The 16394-nt window shown below is 57.4% G+C and overlaps 7 protein-coding genes across 7 annotated transcripts; 2 read left to right on the forward strand and 5 right to left on the reverse strand.

The window, feature by feature from the left end:
- Positions 1 to 228: 228 nt before the first annotated feature.
- Positions 229 to 1622, reverse strand: PSEUBRA_004917 (Protein kinase domain protein; the record flags this gene model as incomplete). The annotated part of the gene is made up of 3 exons (XM_016438402.1): positions 229 to 1030; positions 1192 to 1235; positions 1389 to 1622. 3 exons carry the CDS (start codon positions 1620 to 1622, stop codon positions 229 to 231), a joined length of 1080 nt encoding a protein of 359 aa, XP_016290858.1.
- A 2009-nt stretch (positions 1623 to 3631) lies between these two features.
- Positions 3632 to 6313, forward strand: PSEUBRA_004918 (Muniscin C-terminal; the record flags this gene model as incomplete). Its single annotated transcript, XM_016438374.1, has 1 exon — positions 3632 to 6313. One exon carries the CDS (start codon positions 3632 to 3634, stop codon positions 6311 to 6313), a length of 2682 nt encoding a protein of 893 aa, XP_016290859.1.
- Positions 6314 to 6657: 344 nt separating this feature from the next.
- PSEUBRA_004919 (Translation initiation factor 2, gamma subunit, C-terminal) lies at positions 6658 to 8067 on the reverse strand (the record flags this gene model as incomplete). Its single annotated transcript, XM_016438397.1, has 1 exon — positions 6658 to 8067. The coding sequence occupies one exon, from the start codon at positions 8065 to 8067 to the stop codon at positions 6658 to 6660; it is 1410 nt and encodes a 469-aa protein (XP_016290860.1).
- Positions 8068 to 8848: 781 nt separating this feature from the next.
- PSEUBRA_004920 (ATPase, F0 complex, subunit H) lies at positions 8849 to 9628 on the reverse strand (the record flags this gene model as incomplete). The annotated part of the gene is made up of 4 exons (XM_016438396.1): positions 8849 to 9088; positions 9202 to 9257; positions 9380 to 9440; positions 9587 to 9628. 4 exons carry the CDS (start codon positions 9626 to 9628, stop codon positions 8849 to 8851), a joined length of 399 nt encoding a protein of 132 aa, XP_016290861.1.
- A 516-nt stretch (positions 9629 to 10144) lies between these two features.
- Positions 10145 to 10590, forward strand: PSEUBRA_004921 (ATPase inhibitor, IATP, mitochondria; the record flags this gene model as incomplete). The annotated part of the gene is made up of 3 exons (XM_016438382.1): positions 10145 to 10291; positions 10382 to 10474; positions 10555 to 10590. 3 exons carry the CDS (start codon positions 10145 to 10147, stop codon positions 10588 to 10590), a joined length of 276 nt encoding a protein of 91 aa, XP_016290862.1.
- Positions 10591 to 10737: 147 nt separating this feature from the next.
- On the reverse strand, positions 10738 to 13245 carry PSEUBRA_004922 (P-loop containing nucleoside triphosphate hydrolase; the record flags this gene model as incomplete). Its single annotated transcript, XM_016438410.2, has 1 exon — positions 10738 to 13245. The coding sequence occupies one exon, from the start codon at positions 13243 to 13245 to the stop codon at positions 10738 to 10740; it is 2508 nt and encodes an 835-aa protein (XP_016290863.2).
- A 1233-nt stretch (positions 13246 to 14478) lies between these two features.
- On the reverse strand, positions 14479 to 15868 carry PSEUBRA_004923 (Phosphatidylserine decarboxylase-related; the record flags this gene model as incomplete). Its single annotated transcript, XM_016438407.1, has 2 exons — positions 14479 to 14823; positions 15008 to 15868. The coding sequence occupies 2 exons, from the start codon at positions 15866 to 15868 to the stop codon at positions 14479 to 14481; spliced, it is 1206 nt and encodes a 401-aa protein (XP_016290864.1).
- Between the last annotated feature and the right edge of the window lie 526 nt (positions 15869 to 16394).

Consider the following 16394-nt stretch of genomic DNA (forward strand, 5'->3'; position numbering starts at 1 on the left):
CCGGCAATGTGTGTATGAGACAAGAGGATGAATGCCCCGCTCCGAGGAGGTCTTACCGCTTGCAACACAGAAGCGGCAGAGCCTCAGCCAAAATGACGTGACAGATGGAAGGAGGAAATGCAGAGTGTACGGTGACCGGAGCAGCAGCAGCAGCAGCAGCAGCAGCAGCAGCAGCAGAGCGAGCGTATCAGGTTTCATAGACGCTGTGATTCGCGTAGCTCAGCTTGCTTAGTTGGCGACGGGCGGGACGGGACCCTCGGCCTCTTGACCCGAGTTGTCAATGTTGTGGAAGTCGAGGATCTCCGAGTACATCATGACCTTCCACGTGTCGACGGGCAGATCGGCATCATTGAACGACCAGTCGAATGCCTCCTCCGCCTCGGGCTCGTCGGTCGGGTCGTGATACGGAGCGAGGTAGGGATGTGCGAGCGCCTCGGCAGCGCTGATTCGTGTCCTGGGGTCAAAGACGAGCATCTTTTCGAGCAGATCCAATGCCATGGGATCGGCATTCTTGAATTTTTGCGAGAAAGGAACGCGCTCTCGCTTGGGCAACGACTGAACGAATCGGAGCGTGTTTTCGGAGCAGATGGTCTTGATGACCTCGTCTGGTGGTGTGCCAAGCAGCTCGGTGATGATGGAAAACTGGTTGACGTGGTCCTTGCCGGGGAAGAGCGGCTTGCCCTCGAGCATCTCGGCAAAGATGCATCCTGCACTCCAGACATCGACGGCCACGTCGTACTTTTGCCAGGTGAGCATGATCTCGGGAGCTCGGTAGTATCTTGTGCTGACGTATCCGGTCATCTGTGGGTCCTGAATACGGGCGAGACCAAAGTCGCAGATCTTCAAATCGCAGTTTTCGTTGACGAGGATGTTGCTGGGCTTCAAGTCACGGTGGACGACGCCTGCCGAGTGGACGTATTTGAGACCTCGGAGGATTTGGTACAAGAAGTACTGGATGAACTGCTTCTCGAGCGGTCGGCTAGTGAGAAGGCGGTGCAGATCGGTACCGAGGAGCTCCGTGACAAAGTAGCTGTAGAATGCGAGTGAAGGAAGAAGAAATGGTTACTCGTGTCAGCAGCTTTGCGCGAGAAGCGTAAAGGGACGCAAATCAGCGACTCGCGGAGCAGCTGTGCATGCGAGGCAATGCCGTCTCACCCAGCTGCTCGCTCTGCTGTCACGGCTGAGACTCACATATCCTCGAGAGGCGAGATGAAGATGTCGCTCAGGCTGATGATCTGTCGGGTGCGAAGAGGCGCATGAGATGAGGAAAAATGGTGTCAGAATGCGGCGCAAAACAGAGCAGTGATGTTTCTTGCACCTCTTGGGTTTGGACCAAGCTCGCTTTGAGCTCAGACATCAAGCTGGGGCGCTGAGCGGCGAATACGCACGTTCTCGTGACGGATGTGCTTGAGGAGCTTGAGCTCTCGGTAGGTACGCTTGGAGAGAACGGGTGTGGAGAAGGGCTTCATGATCTTCTTGATGGCGACGGAGGTGCTGGTGAGCTGGTCGTTTGCGGAACAGACGAGACCGAAAGCACCCATGCCGACGGGTTGCAAGTCGACATATCGGGTGGTGACCTCGAAGACGGTACCAAAGATGGAAAGCTTGACAAAGTCGGCCATCTTGTGTGAGAGTTCGGTGAGAATTGTTCAACTGGAACGGTTGGGCTTAGATGCACGTTTCGAGGACGCGGTGATGCGGCTGTTGCTTGATCAGGCTGCTGCGCTGATTTCAGGTCCGTTGAGCAGAAGAAAGGAGGATGCTACGATGGTGACGATGCGAGACAGTCGTAACAGAATGAACGTGGATCAAGAGTCGACGTTGAGGAGCACCAGATTGCGAATCACGGATGCCGTTGTGAAGCGATCAAAAGTCGAGCAGTCTTGCAGACGGACGTGCTTGAGTGGAGGAGGATCGTGACAGGTCCGGGTTCAAGTTTGAGGGACCTAGAAGGATCGTATGGGAAAGTCTCGACTAAGGCAGACGTTGAAGGTGGGCGGGCGGATGGTTGTGGTGGTGGAGGCGAAGGCGAAAAGGCGACGCGGTGAGTTGGAGGTGGCTGGCTGGCTGAGGGATGGGAGGGATGGATGCGAGGATGCGAGAGGGTGCGTCTGTGTGTTTGTCTGCGAGACTCCAGGGTCGAGAGCTGGGCAAGCGAGCAGCGGTGAGATGGCAGAGGACGACACTTGAGCCGAACGGCCCAAGAGGGAAAATGCACCGCTGCCAGGCTCACACAGCCTTTTTGCTGAGCCTGTCTGGCAGAGCAGAGCCGCATCAAGAGACAGAGACCGAGCGTGCACTGACGCGGTCAGCTTTCGAATTGCTTACTCGAAATTGGCGAAGCCCTGCTCCCTGTACCGCCCACAGCAGCAGCCGCTGCGTTTTTTTAATTATTATCTTGAAGGCTCTCAGCCAGCCTTTCTTGGCTCTTGGCTCAAGAGCCATCGTCGTGTCGGTCAGGCCGAGGTTGGCGAGCATTCTTTCATTCATTGAGAGTGTCAACACACGTCGTCGTTGCCTCGTTGAGGCTACGCGAGCTTGATTGAGCTAAGAGAAGCTCAACAGGAACGATACGAGTCCGAGGCGAGACCAGCGTCAGGGTTCAGCGTGCTTGTGGTGAGACGGGGTCCGGATCAGTATCGCGTCGATGCAAAGACAACCGGGCTGGAGATGGGATCGACATGGCTCACTCTCGGAGACGAGCAGGGCCGACGCACGCCACCCTCGAATCTGTTTGAGTAAAAAGGTCGCGGACTGCAGAGTTGATTCACGGTTGCAGCTTGTGCAAGTCGGCTCCAGAGAGCAACAGTTCCACAGCCGAGGACGGGGCTCGATTCAGGGTTCTCGAGAAGAAGCGCTCCAGGGTTTTCATCAGCGGTAGACAAGCGAGTCGACAAGGGAGTGGTAACGTGCCTTGTCGAACCTCGCCTCTAAAGCAACCATTCCGGCCTCTTCTTTCAACGCCAACTGAACTCAGACTGGCTTCGATGCCAGCATCAATAGGTCGAAACCATCACAACAATTCGTCTTCGGCCCAAGAGACAGACAGCTGTCGAAGAAGAACAACAACAACAGACAGCAAGCGGAAAGCAAGAATCAGATTTGTCGATCCTCGAACGCTCGGTTGGCTGGAATCGCCCAGAGCAGAAAAATGCCGTCACCGTGCCTTTTGTCCGAAAACAAAGAATTGGATTTTCCAGCAACAACTGCTTAGATGCCTCGACCATTTTTCCTTTTCCTAGAAATGCCACCAAACAAATAGATCCGACGATCGAAGGCTGCGCGATGGATGCATTCTGCCTGCCGTCAATCTTTCAAACAATAAGCCGACGCGGGGGGCTCCTTTTCTCGTGCGTAGGCGCACTCAACTCCACCTCAGGCGTGAGTTTCGTGGGGAATCAAGCTGCCAGATCGGGCCGGGGCGGCACGCATGGACCTCCAATTTGAGGAGCAGTAAGCAGATCATCCATCGTCTATTCTCAGACACCATCTCGCTCTCGTCGAAGCACTCTCATCATATACCCACCACAGCAGTCGCAGCCGTCTCACTCCAGCCATCATTGGTGTGCAGCGACCACGCTTCTCTCTGCATTGAAACCGTGACAGCCCAGCGTCGACGCTACACACCCACATGGCTGAACCCAATCCAGGCGCAGCCTTTGCGCCAAACGCCTACGCCAACGCCTTTATCTCTGGCAAGCCGCGCGACACGACCAATCTCGTACAGCAGCGCCTTCGCAAAGCAAAGCTCTTCAACGAGGAGCTCGCAGACTACTTTGCTGCCCGTCGCGAATTGGAGGAAGCCTACCTCAAGCAACTTCAAAAGATCTCCAAACGCACCTTTCTCTCGGATCCCTCTTCCATCCCTCCCGGCTATGCACCTGTCTACGAGCGACTTGTTCAGGAGCTTGCGGAAGTAGCCAGTGCCCACGGCGAGTTGGAGAAGCGCATCGCCGAAGACTGCGAGGGTCCCATCCGAAATGCAAGCTCGAAAGGCGAATGGGGTCGCATCAAGGATCACGACGACTCGCTCGCCAACACTCTGCGAGAGCTCAACTCGCTCGAATCGCAGCTGCAGAAAGACCAGAAGAAGCTCGAAGGCGCTTCCTCCAAGAAGGCATCCCAGGCTAATGCAAAGGTGCAAGAGACCGAGCGCTCCATATCGCAGACCATGGAGATCTGGGAGACAGAAGCACCCTTCGCATTTGAAGCGTACCAGCGCATCGACGCGCAACGACTCGAGCTGCTCAAAGAGACCGTTGCTAAGTTCGAGACCGCACAGAGCGATGCTGCTCAGCGCATCATGTCGAGCTCCGAAAAGACCATGCAGGAATGCCTCACCTTTGATACCCAAGCCGACATGCAGGACTTTATCCTCAAGAACGGCACTGTCGGCGGCACGTCTTCTTCTGCCGCTCGCAATGGAAGGTTGGCAGCTCCACGTCCTGCTGCCCCGACGAGTCTCAATCGCCAGTCCTCGGTCGCAGGCCGCAGCATCAGCAGCCGCACGGGCGCCGACAGCTCCTCACGAGGCAGGTCCAACGGTGCCGGTCTCGGCGAGTTCGGCGCCTCTTCCGCCTCGATCCACTCGGCCGACCGTACACAGGACGGCACACCCAGCAAGTCAACCGGATCCACCTTGAAGAACGCCTTTAGCCGATTCGGCCGTGGACGCGCCAACAAGGATTCTGCCAACACCCAGACCGTGTACGGTGGTTTGCCGGACGAGCCCGCCGATTCCTCCTTCTCGTCCATGAACCGCAGCGGAACATTGCGACAGAACTCGGCAGCGCCAGGTGGAGCCAGCTCGTCGTCACGCAACGCTGCAGGTCTCGCACCAGGCGACGATTCGATGGACTCGATGGCTCCAGGATCAGGTGGAGGACTGATGGCGCCCATGGTACCATCATCAGCACCCTCAAAGAGAACCACACCCTCCGCCTCAGCTGCTGGCGCTACCGGCTCCGACACTGCTGCGCCGCTCGTCGACTCGGAAGGCTACTCCATCCCACCACCCGACCGCAAGCCGTGGGAGACCGCTGCTATCCCCGGTGCAGCCACCAGCCCTGCAGCTGCCGGCTCCTCCCTCATGGACGACGACGAAGACTCGCGCGACACCTTCGACAGCACGCTCAACAACCGCGTCAGCAGCATGAACATCGCCAGCCAACCCATCACCGAGGACGCGTCCAAGGACAAGGCCGCACTTGAGCGCATGAAGTCGACTCTGCTCACGAGCGGTCCACCCACCCGTCGCGGCACCACACGACGCGATCGCCGCGACGTGCGCAACACAACATACAACCCGGCCTTCGGCGCCGTCGGGGCATCAGGGGGAGACGAGAATCGCCTGAGCCAGTTCGGCACGCTCACCGCATCTCCGCAAGCCAGCGCGCCTGTATCCCCTTCGCCCTTCGCCCCGCAGAGCACCTTCACCGGCACCGCAGGCGTCGGTGCGCACCGAACGCAATCCATCGCCTCGGTCGCCTCCTCGTCGAACCCCTTTGAGAACAGCGCCACCACGTCGCCCGTCAAGGCGAGCCTCTCTGAGCGGGTCAACGCGATCTTTGTCGGGCGGGAGATCTCCAAGGTGATGGTGGTGGGTGAGCTTTCGATTGCCGTCACTCCGGCCGCTGCTGCTGGTGCGGGGGGGAAGATGCATATCCGCATCGAGTCGTTTGAGCAGTTGGAAAAGGCAGCGCCGAACCCGGCGTTCCTGACTCCGGTAGCGAACGCTGCGGGGGAGTATCTCTTGGACACCAAAGCCTTGCTCGAGCAAGGTACCGTCCCAACGGGCAATGGGGGTCAGGCGGTGGTGCTCAAATACCAACTGCACATCTCGGATTCGCGCAAGAACGAGTACGTTCCCGTCCAACTGCACGCCCAATGGCGATGTGAACCACACCAAACGTCGTTCCTCCTCACCTACACGCCCAACACCACCTCTCGCCTCTCATCGTCAACCGAACCCCCCGCCGTGGTGCAGGACCTCCAATTCGCCGTCCAACTCCAACCCTCCACCGTCAGCAACATTATGAGCAAACCCACCGCGACCTACGTCGCCGAAACCAAGAGTTTGTTTTGGAAGATCAACGAGACTCTCCCCCTCGCGGGGTCCGAGGGCGATACGCGAAAGTTGTTGGCGAGATGTCAGATTGAGGGTGGACAGACCGTGCCCAGTGCGGTGCATTTGCGGTGGAAGGTGCTGGGCAAGACGGTGAGCGGATTGGGGGTGGTGAGTATCGGCGAGGGGACAAGGATCGAGGAGGTGGTACGACAGTGCGTTGCGGGGAAGTTCATTGCTTCGCCCTAGATCGGGAGGGTTACTATGCAGAGGATGGGCACGGGTAGCATGAGAGGAAAGGAGGAGCAGCAGGGTGCAACTGTTTTGGCTGGCGCATGCTGCAATGGAAAAAGTCACGATCCTCCGTCGGACCGTCTGTGCTCGTCTGTCAAGCCTTTTGAGTACACAGTCACACGACACCGATCTTCTCGTGACTATGCGAGCGCATCCACTCACCCATGCAGATCCCATCCGTCCAGCCGGACCCAGCACAACTCAATCCATCCACTCAACACGCCACGATCGTTCAAGTTCAGATCAAAGGTGATGTTGTTTTTCAATCATACAATGCCGTAAAAGCGCGAGATATCGCCCTAGTTGCTCTCAGGCTCCAACGTAGTCCCCCTCCTAACGGTACCCCAACCGACCAGACGCCAGTGCTTGTCGATCCTCCTGCTCAAGGCGATCTTCTCGCCCACCTCGGTACAGGCTGGGCTGGTCAAAAAGATCTTGGCCAGATCCGCTTTGACGCTCATCACGCGTCCACCGGTGGAGGTGGAACCGATGTTGACCATGAGCACCTCGTTCTTGGCGAGTTTTTGGACTTTGGTCTGCTTCTTGTCGTCGCTCTTGACGCCGAGGAGGCGACGGAGGAGGAAGTAGTTGATCTCGAGCTCGGTGTAGATAGCGGGCAGTTGACCGACTGCGCCGAGGACCTGGCCGACGAGACGATCGGCACGGCAGAGGGTGGGGTCGATCTTGGTGCCGACACCGATGAGACCACCGGGGACGGCAAAGTCGAGATCGTTGTGCTCGGCGAGCAGCGATTCGACACGGGAGAAGATGGGCTTGCAGTGGATCTTACCCTCGTTGTCCTTGGTCACGATACCCGGGCGAACCTCGATCTCCTGTCCGATCTTGAGCACACCGGACAGGATCGAGCCTCCAGCAACACCACCGCGCAGCTCGTCCACTTCGGCACCCGGCTTGTTGACGTCGAACGAACGGATGACGATGAGGCGTGGTGGCGAGGTGAAATCGCGCACGGGCACGGGGACGCGCTTGACAATGTACTCGTTCACCGCATCGATGTTGTACTTGAGCTGGGCGGAGATGGGGACGATGGGCGCGCCATCGGCGACGGTACCCTTGACAAAGTTGATGATCGACTTCCAGTGTTCCTCTGCCGCCTGTTCGCGAATCAAGTCGACCTTGTTTTGCAGAATGATGATGTGCTGGAGCTTCATGATCTCGACAGCAGCCAAATGCTCCGAGGTCTGCGGTTGAGGACACGATTCGTTGCCCGCAATCAGCAACAGCGCGGCGTCCATCACCGCAGCACCGTTCAACATGGTCGCCATGAGAATGTCGTGTCCCGGGCAATCGACGAACGAAACGTGACGCAGAAGCTTCATCTTCCCCCCACAACCCGACACCTCGCACTCCGGGTGCGCCTCCTTGTCCGACGGATACGACTTGTAGCACTGTGGCCGCGGGCACTCGTCGCGCTCGCACTTGTAGATCTTGGCATTGGCGTAACCGAGCTTGATGGTAATGTTGCGCACCAGCTCGTTCTTGAATCGAACGGTCTGCACACCCGAGATGGCCTTTACGACGGTGGATTTACCGTGGGCTACGTGGCCGATGGTGCCGATGTTGATCGTCGCCTGCTTGGCAATGACCTCGGGGCTGAGCGGGTTGAGGTTGTCGTAGTCGATCGCCACTTTTTGCATGTCTTTTGTGAGCTGGGCCACGTCGCCGTTCGAGGCGACTGCTGCTGCCATTTTGGGAGAGGTGTTGTGCGAGGGGGTGCTGGACTGCGAAACGATACGGCTGGTGGGTGTGTGTCTGAAGTCCTGCTTCGATGCTCGATGCTGCTGCTATATGTCGAGTCGAGACTTGCAAGGACGAGATGCAGAAGAACAAGAACCGGTCGAGAACTCCTAGCGCTACGAGTGTCGGATGCTGTATATGCTCCGAGCTTCTGCTGCTTGGTCGAAAGAGAACGTCAGAGATGGTAGAGGTCTTGTGGTGAGCAAGAAGAAGGATTGACTGCGGAGACGATGTGTGACGGGCTCGCACGCTCTCTTGATGCCCGCTAAGCGCGAAGAAAAAGAAACTGAGTCGTCCGCAAGGCTGACTTGTGCTGAGCAGAGAGAGTCTCAGGAAGAAATTGGACTTGTGAGAGAGACCAACCAAAAGACGCGGCGCAGTTGAGCCGAGTCATTTTTTCTTCTTAGGTCGTGTGCTGCCTGCTGCTGCCCACAAAGGGAAGTCGGGCAAATTACCGTGCGGGTGAGACCTCTTGCTCCTCGCCACGCCCAATCGCTCAGGAAGAAGAGTGATGGACACCTTTGGACCCTCTTGCTCAATCGACCGAGCCCCACATGCATCTCAGGTCGGACGATCATTGATGCATGCTGGACCACTTAGTGATTGCCGAGCACCAGGAAGAACACACAAGCAGCAGCGCGGCGTGACCAGTTCAGTCTAGAAACGTGTACCTTGTATTGAGCGAAGCAACAAGGTCCTAGTGAGGTTTACGTGTGTTTTGCAACGCCACGTTTAGTGGTGAGCCTCGACCTTGACGTCGGCAGCAGCCTCGCGCAGGTAGGCGTTGACATCGCCACCCTCGGTCAGCGCGCCTTCCGACGAAGACGAAGCGGGGGCCTCGGCGTGGTCGGGTTCGGACGAGGAGTAGGCCTCGAGCTGCGAAGAGAGCTCCGACGACGAGGGCACAGCGGGGGCCTTGGGCGCCGAGGGGGTCGCAAACTCGCGCACCTGACCCTTGTGAGAGTCAGCGGCCTGCAAAATCGAGGATAATACGTGGAGAGATGGATGAGACAAGGTCAGTTGAGGATGTTCGATGTTCGATGAAAGTGTGTCGACAGGTGCCCTGTGCGCGGACTGCAACTCACCTTGGGGGGAGCCTTGTAGCCCTTGAGCTCCTTGACGTAGAGCTCCTGGACGAAGTCTGTTCAGATGTAGTCGTGGATGCCAGATTGCCATGTCGTCGTTCAGCAAGGCGAGAAGAAGCGAGGTCAGTTGATCGAATCCATATGCACGTGCTTGCTGGTAGTTTGGTCAAATGCGTACCCTTGGAGGCGACGGCAGAGCTGGAAAGAGCTCGCACCTGAGTTCGCGAGGCGGATCGGACCTGTATCATCAGAAGCAAGTGCAAAGTCGTAGGTGGTCCTTGTCAGTTGGAGGGGTCTAATTGGTGTCGTGCTTTCTTCGTTGACGGTTGCCAATTGGCTGCAGTTTCGAGTGGCGGCGATTGCTGAAATCGAAGTTGACACATACAGCGCCGATGGTGGAGCGGGCGACGAGCTGAGCGAAGACCATTTTGAATGTGATATACAGGAGTGACGAGTGGTGGATGACGGCAGCAAACAAAGTACGATGTCAATCAACGAACAACGACGACGACGAACAAGTGCGCTTGCAGGCGAGGGTGCGGATCCGGCTCCCGGCTGGTGGGCAAACTCATAGAGCCACCTGCTGCCTTGGTTTCTGAAAGAGCTCTCAGCCTGCGATGAATTTCTCTGGAAATTCCAAACGTGTGCCCAGGCTTGCCACGAGTTGCCCGATTCCAGAGCGGTTCCGAGCAGCTCCGTCACGCCTTAACATCGATCTTGGGCGATCAGTGAGGGACACGCTTTCGTGCGGTTTCGAGGCCACAGCTTGAGGGCGCTGTACTGCGCTGCCGAATGACGTTGGCCAGTGCATGCTGCGCAACGCTCCACTTCGAGCGTTCCAGCCAGGGTTCCGATGGGCGACATCTCCCTTTCATCAACACTTCGTTCTCTTTGCTACTCACCATCATCTCTTTCTATTTGGAACACCTTTCGCCTTTGCAACATGTCTCTCCTCCGTGTCTCGACTTCTGCGCTCGCCCGCGTCACCAAGGCTCCCACTTTCGCCATGGCGGCTCGAGGCTACGCTGACGGACCCACCGACAAGGCGGGCGCTACCGCTTCGTCCCAGGGCTGGTCCAAGCGCGAGCAGGTACGTTCACGACGCTTTAACTGAGTACATGCAGCGCTGAGCCGTTACTGACGATCTTTTTGTTTGCTCTCACTTCCTCATACATTGCAGGCTCAAGAGAATCAGTACGTCCAGCAGGCCGAGAAGGAGAAGCTCGAGAAGCTTCGAGCATCCATCAAGAAGCAGCGCGAGCACCTTGACGACGTAAGTGAACGATCTCGAATAGGCGAAGCCAGGCACTTTGTACGGCAGCTGACGCCCGCCTTCTTTTCCTCTACTTGCAGGTCGAGAACCAGCTCAACAACCTTGACAAGAAGTAATCGCCTTGGCCTTTGACCAAACGTAACACCACTCTTCATCCACCGCTGCGGCACACGCAAGTGTCATGACTGAAATGCAATCGCAATTAAAGCAACAATCGATCCCTCTCGCCTGCAACATATCCTGAACCCGAGGGCTTCCTTTCACTAGGCAGTGTCGCGCTCAGCAAGCATGTGCTGCCAATCCGCTGCATCCGGGTCAATCCCTCTGACGTCCGCATCGCTGTCGACCACTTCGTCTTCCTCCACATTCTCCGCCTCCTCGTGCAGATCGCCTCTGTCAAGATTGAACACGGCACCTCGCTGTTCGAGATAAGCAGCGTAGCTATGAAGCACTTCGAGGTTCGGACTCTCCACCCGCCCGTACGCAGCTTGACTGAGCTGGGCCTTTTTGAACGTCTCGATGTTGCCGATCAGGAACAGTGCGCTTTGAGCTCGAGTGAGGGCGACATTAAGTCGTCTACCGTCAGCCAGGAAGCCCACGTAGCCTTGAGGGTTGGTCCGCACGGTCGAAAAGAGGATGACCTTCTTCTCGCGCCCCTCGAAACCGTCAACGGTGTGGATGTCGACGCTGCCAAGCTGGGAAGACCGGGTCTGGAGGATGCCGGCAGCCTGCTTGCGTGCATCGGACGCTTCGTTATGCAGCATCTTTTCTAGCAGGATCTGCTGCCCCGCGTACGGTGTCACGATGCCAATGTCGTCCCCGGTCAGGTCTAAATTCTGTCGCAGAAGGTCGGTGACGACGTCGACAACGATGCGCGCTTCCGACACGTTGCAGAGCGAGGTAGAGTTCTCCGCTTTCATCTCGCGACCTGTGTGGTTGACGAAGCAGAGACGTTGTGCGTCTACCTTGTCGGCATCGGGGCTGCGAGGCCAGTAGCTCGAGGCGACTGGGGCGATCGACTCGGTGCCATTGCCGTTCTCCAGGGCACCGTCGTAGAATGTCTTGTTCGGGAACTCCGCCAGGCTCGGGTGCATGCGAAATTGCACGTTGAGCATGGTCGATGGGATGCTGTTGCCGCTCTCGATGAGGCGCTCGAATAGACTGCGCGAGAGGCCGCCCTGCCTAGCCTCGACACTAGTCACCACAGGAGGAAGCTGCTTGTGATCGCCGATGATGGAAAGATGTCGACATCCCTTCATGAGCGGAACAAGCGACACAGGTTCCGTAGCCATGGATGCTTCGTCGAAGAATACAACCGGAAGATCGATCATGTCGAGCTCCGGCGAGCCAGCTGCGATGGCTGAACCACAGATCACATCGGCACTGTTGAGGATCTCGCCGCGGATGGAGGCACGGAGGAAGTAGTAGGTGGCCTTGAGGCGATTGAGCTGCTTCTTGATGGCCTCGTACTCTTCCGAGGCAGCGCCACCTTCGCGCTGCTCTTCTTGCTCGGCCATGACGTCTTCCCAACTCTGCGTTACGACCTGCGCGATCGCGGCCTCGCCCTGTTCAAGCTGGTCTGCAATCTCGGACGCGGTACTCGTGCTGGAGCTGCCCATGCGCCCGAACTCGTATTCGCTTTTGAGCCTCTCGAGAGTGTCGAGCTGCCTTTTGATTTGATCCAGGCGCGCCTTGGCTGGATGACGCAAAAAGTAGGCGTCGAGCGTGTACTGATCGATGCCCGCCCTTGCACGAGCTGACGGCCCGATGCGAACAACACGGAGGCCTGCTTTGATGCATCCATCCGCCAGATTATCGACGGCGACATTGGTGTGCGCGGCGAGCATGATGGGGTGAGGCACCTTAAAGTCCTGCTTGAGCAACTTGATGGCCGTCACAATGGTGCGAGTCTTGCCAGTACCAGGAGGTCCTTGAATGAGGGAGATGCGCTCTCGTAGCATCATGGCTACTGCCTGCGTCTGCGAGCGATTGAGCTCGGGCAGAGGATCGCCGTCCATCACGATGGGGTCTTGACGAGCGAATCGGTCGTACCAACTTTGAACGCGGGCGTCCTCCCAGAAGGCACCTCGAGTGACGCGGTCGACGGGAGGGTCAATGCCGAGGATGACGTCGCTCAAACGAGTGCCGGACAAGATGTACTGATACCGAGAGCCGTAGTGGGTCTCGATGTGCTCGACGTCATGCTCCAAAGCCTCGAGCGCTGCCTTGATGCGCTCGAAGGTGAGATCGTTGAAGCCGTAATCGAGACGCCACGACGGGCACGAGACCAGATCGACGTCTTCGTCGTTCTCGTCGAACTTGAGACGCAGGAACGTACGCTGTCGCTCGACGACCTCGGCCTCGATCACAAACTCATCTTCCAAAAGCGATGCGGGGTCCATGCTGGTCATGGAAGAAGCCGTCGAAGGCATGATGGTGACCTTGTCTCCGGCGCGGAACAACGTACGCGGCAGTGGCTCGGCAGCATCGAGCTTGAAGACGGCGACTCGCTTGCCAAAATGACGCTTGCTGTCGTCCTGCCAATACGCCTGCAGCCCATCGATTGCGATACCCTCCTCGACGAGCTTGTCGATGGGTGCTTTGCGCCTCTCTGCGATGGCAGCAAGCTCCTGCGTGCGTTCGTAGTTGAGCAGTCCAGTCCATCTGTCGCGATATAGCTTTGCCTCTTGACGAATGGGCTCGCGCTCGGCGTTCCGTAAGAGGAGTTGCGCCGCCTTTTCTCTGCTGATGCGCTGCGATCGATCGTCCATCTTTCGTTCCGCCGTCCGTCGAGACTTTGCTGCGATCTTGCTCTCCTGACCCGACACCATGGATGCTGAAGCACGCCTGCGTTGCAAACGCGGAGAAGGAGCGGCTTGGCGGCTGACAGCTTGTGCTATCTCTCCGCATCGCTTCCTCCAATCGAAGCGGTCCGGATGGGCCACGTAGGCGTCTCTGTAGAGGTCCTGAGGTCGAGAAGGGCCGAATGGCCATGATGCAGCGGCTAGCTGGCGATCCAAAGCATCCAGGGATTGATCCAAATTCTGACTTGAGCTTGCGGATGAAGTGTTCCACCATTGTGGTTGTGTGCTTTTCCCTGCGTCGACATTGAGATCGGTGTTTCGATAAGAGCGCGGTGAGGTCTTCTCTCGGATACGGGTCGAGCTGAATGATCTCCGGGTTGCGCTCTTCTTGGATGATGCGAGGTCCTTATCGGTAGTCTCTCCTTTGTGTGCTGGTTTGCCCGTTTCCCCGAAAGCACTGCCAGATTGTGAGCTCGAGTGAGCTCGCCGTGTGGATATGTGGGGAAGCCGAGACGGACCTGCAGCACAGCATATCTCTTGGCGGGGGAGCTGATTCACTGCTGCTACGGCCTCGGCCGCTCGTGGGCTTGATGTCACCGCATGTCGAGCTAATCTCTGGGATGCTTGACTGAAGCGTGAGACGGAAATGGTGGCGGTTGCAGGTAGTGTGAAGTCGTTGCGCAGCTGAAGGGCCTTGCAATGATCTGTGAGCGATCTGATGTGGTCTGAATCGGCAAACCTGGACGGATATGGCTGGTGCGATCGAAGAAGATGTGGCGGAGTAAGGGACTGACTGACTGGATGGAGATGCTGATGAGAATGATTGTGCCACACGCATCAGGGTCTTGTGAGGTGGGCTTCCAAAAAGGGCTCAGCCGTGGGGGTTTGACCGCAGATGCAGAGACGCACGCATTTGGGCGTCAGAAATTCCCCTTTCTCAGTTAGAGCTCTTTTGTCGAAATCTGCTCTTCTTCTTATTCAGTCACACAGGGTGCGGGATCCAGAAGACCCCGGTCGCAGACGCGTCCATTTGCGCGTCGGTCAAATGGTGGACCTCCCTCCCATCAACTCATTTGAATGTCTTTGACAGAGGACAGACCACAGTCAAGGTCTTCCTTGAGAAGGTTCCAACAAATGCCATGGTATATACAGCGTGCATGCCCCTTGGCCGAGCTGCGGGCGAGAAGTGGAAGGACTCGATCAAGCGTTGGAAATGCCGATGCGGTCACCGACACGCACCATGGTCTCGATCTCTTTGCGTGAGTTGTCGAGCAGATCCTGGTCCCATTGGATCTTGGCCTCGGGTGGGAACACCAGGATGTTCGTCGAGCCGCCATATGCATAGTAGCCGCACTCGTCGCCTCGCTGGATGCTCGAGCCCTGTGTAGCGTTGGTCCAGCCGATCGAGCCGACTAGCATGGCACCAATGGCAACGAATGCAACGGGGATCGAAGGACCGCCGTCTCCCTTTGGGTTCCAGTTCATCGTCAGCACATCCCTGCGGTTCTCGGAGAAAACATCAAAGTCGGCGTTGACAGCTTGCGGCTGCAGGTGTTTGAGCCACGTGTCGGAGGCGAGCATGGACACGGCGGTCGGTCAAAGTATGTTCGAGAGTCGAGAAATTCGGGCAGCAAAAAGGTGGCACCAAAATGATAGCAAAATTTGAGATCGGGTGGCATGTCAGTAGGACGGTTCCTCGTCACCTGTCTTGTACGCTGCCAACACTCACATTCACCGTAAAGTATTCGCCCGGAATGTGTCTTGTCGGCCCGCACACTGCCGGTCCGACAGAGTGGTGGAAGCGATGGTAATCAGCCGGAGCCAGGCGGAAAATGGCGATCGAGCTGCCGGGGGGAAAGCAACGGTCGGCGAGGTTGGTGTCGCCAATGAGCCTGTCCAGCGTGAAGCCCTCGCCCTTGATCCAGAACTTGGTCGCCTCGGCTACATCGCTGAACACGGTCAATCGGCAGTCGGCGCACGAAGACACGACCGACGCATTCTCTGGCTCGGCGATGGGTCTCGCACCCGGCTTGAGCTTGCGGAAGAAGAACGAGTTGAAGTTTGGGTACTGAGAAGGGTCGGGTTGCTGCAGCTCGTCCAAGTTGATCGAATAGGTCCTGATAAAGCTCTGAATGTGCTCTAGCACGGCCTGCGGATTCGATTCATCGTCGTACACCTTGCCCTGACGGATGGACACGGTCTTGAGCAGGTCTTCGACTGACTTGTATCGTAAGAAGGACTGCTCCTTGCTCTTGAAGAAGAGTAGATGCATGCCGACGCGAACGTAAATGGGCATGCTCTCGAAGATCTTCTTTTCTGGCTGACCCCGGATGGCCACATAGTTGCCCATGTGGTGGCTGGCGAACAGCTTGTCCATCGTCGACTCGAAGCGGTCGGGGAAGAAACGACCCCACCACTTTGAATGCTTTTGCACGGATATCGGACCTGGCGTCACGGCCGTATGCTCTGAAGTGCCCGACTGAAGCTGCTCGTCCGTCTCGTGCAGTGGACCCGAGGATACGAGGTGTTCGAGCGCCGAGGCCATCGCCTCGTGATCCTGGGCTTGGTCTTCCGATTGAGCTGACGACATGATCGTTGCTTGATGTACTTGTCGGCAGATCGAGATGGTGGTAGCGTACAGATCAGATTGCGATCTGCCAAGCTTAATCTTCTGCAGCGCCTCGCCTGCATGGTCAGCCGCATCGCCTGAATGATGCGCTATGACACCGAACCGCCGGCGTCACTTAGGGGTCCTCGCACAGGCCTTGCAGCGTCGATGCCTCGAAATGTTAGACCGAGACTGTTATCGAAATGCGAGATTCGTGCCGCCAGAAAAAGGCGGGCACACGCTCAAAACCCCGTACCGCAAGCGGCAACGGATCAAAAGGTAGGGTTGCACGGACCAAGTGCCATATTCAATGAGCAGCCACCCTTCCTTCGAACGTGAGCCTTCCAACCTCACCACGGAAGCTCTTCGTGACGTCTGAGAGCTCTCAAAGTCTCTCGACAAGGCGTTTGATTATGCTGGGAGTGAAGCAAAAGCGCAGAGGAGTACAAGAACAATGAAGAGTAAGCCAAGCTTGAGGCTCGACCGTTCAGGGTCCTCTTGCATTCAT

Source organism: Kalmanozyma brasiliensis (assembly GCF_000497045.1).
Source record: "Kalmanozyma brasiliensis GHG001 unplaced genomic scaffold PSEUBRA_SCAF4, whole genome shotgun sequence".
In the NCBI taxonomy this organism is placed as follows: domain Eukaryota; kingdom Fungi; phylum Basidiomycota; class Ustilaginomycetes; order Ustilaginales; genus Kalmanozyma; species Kalmanozyma brasiliensis.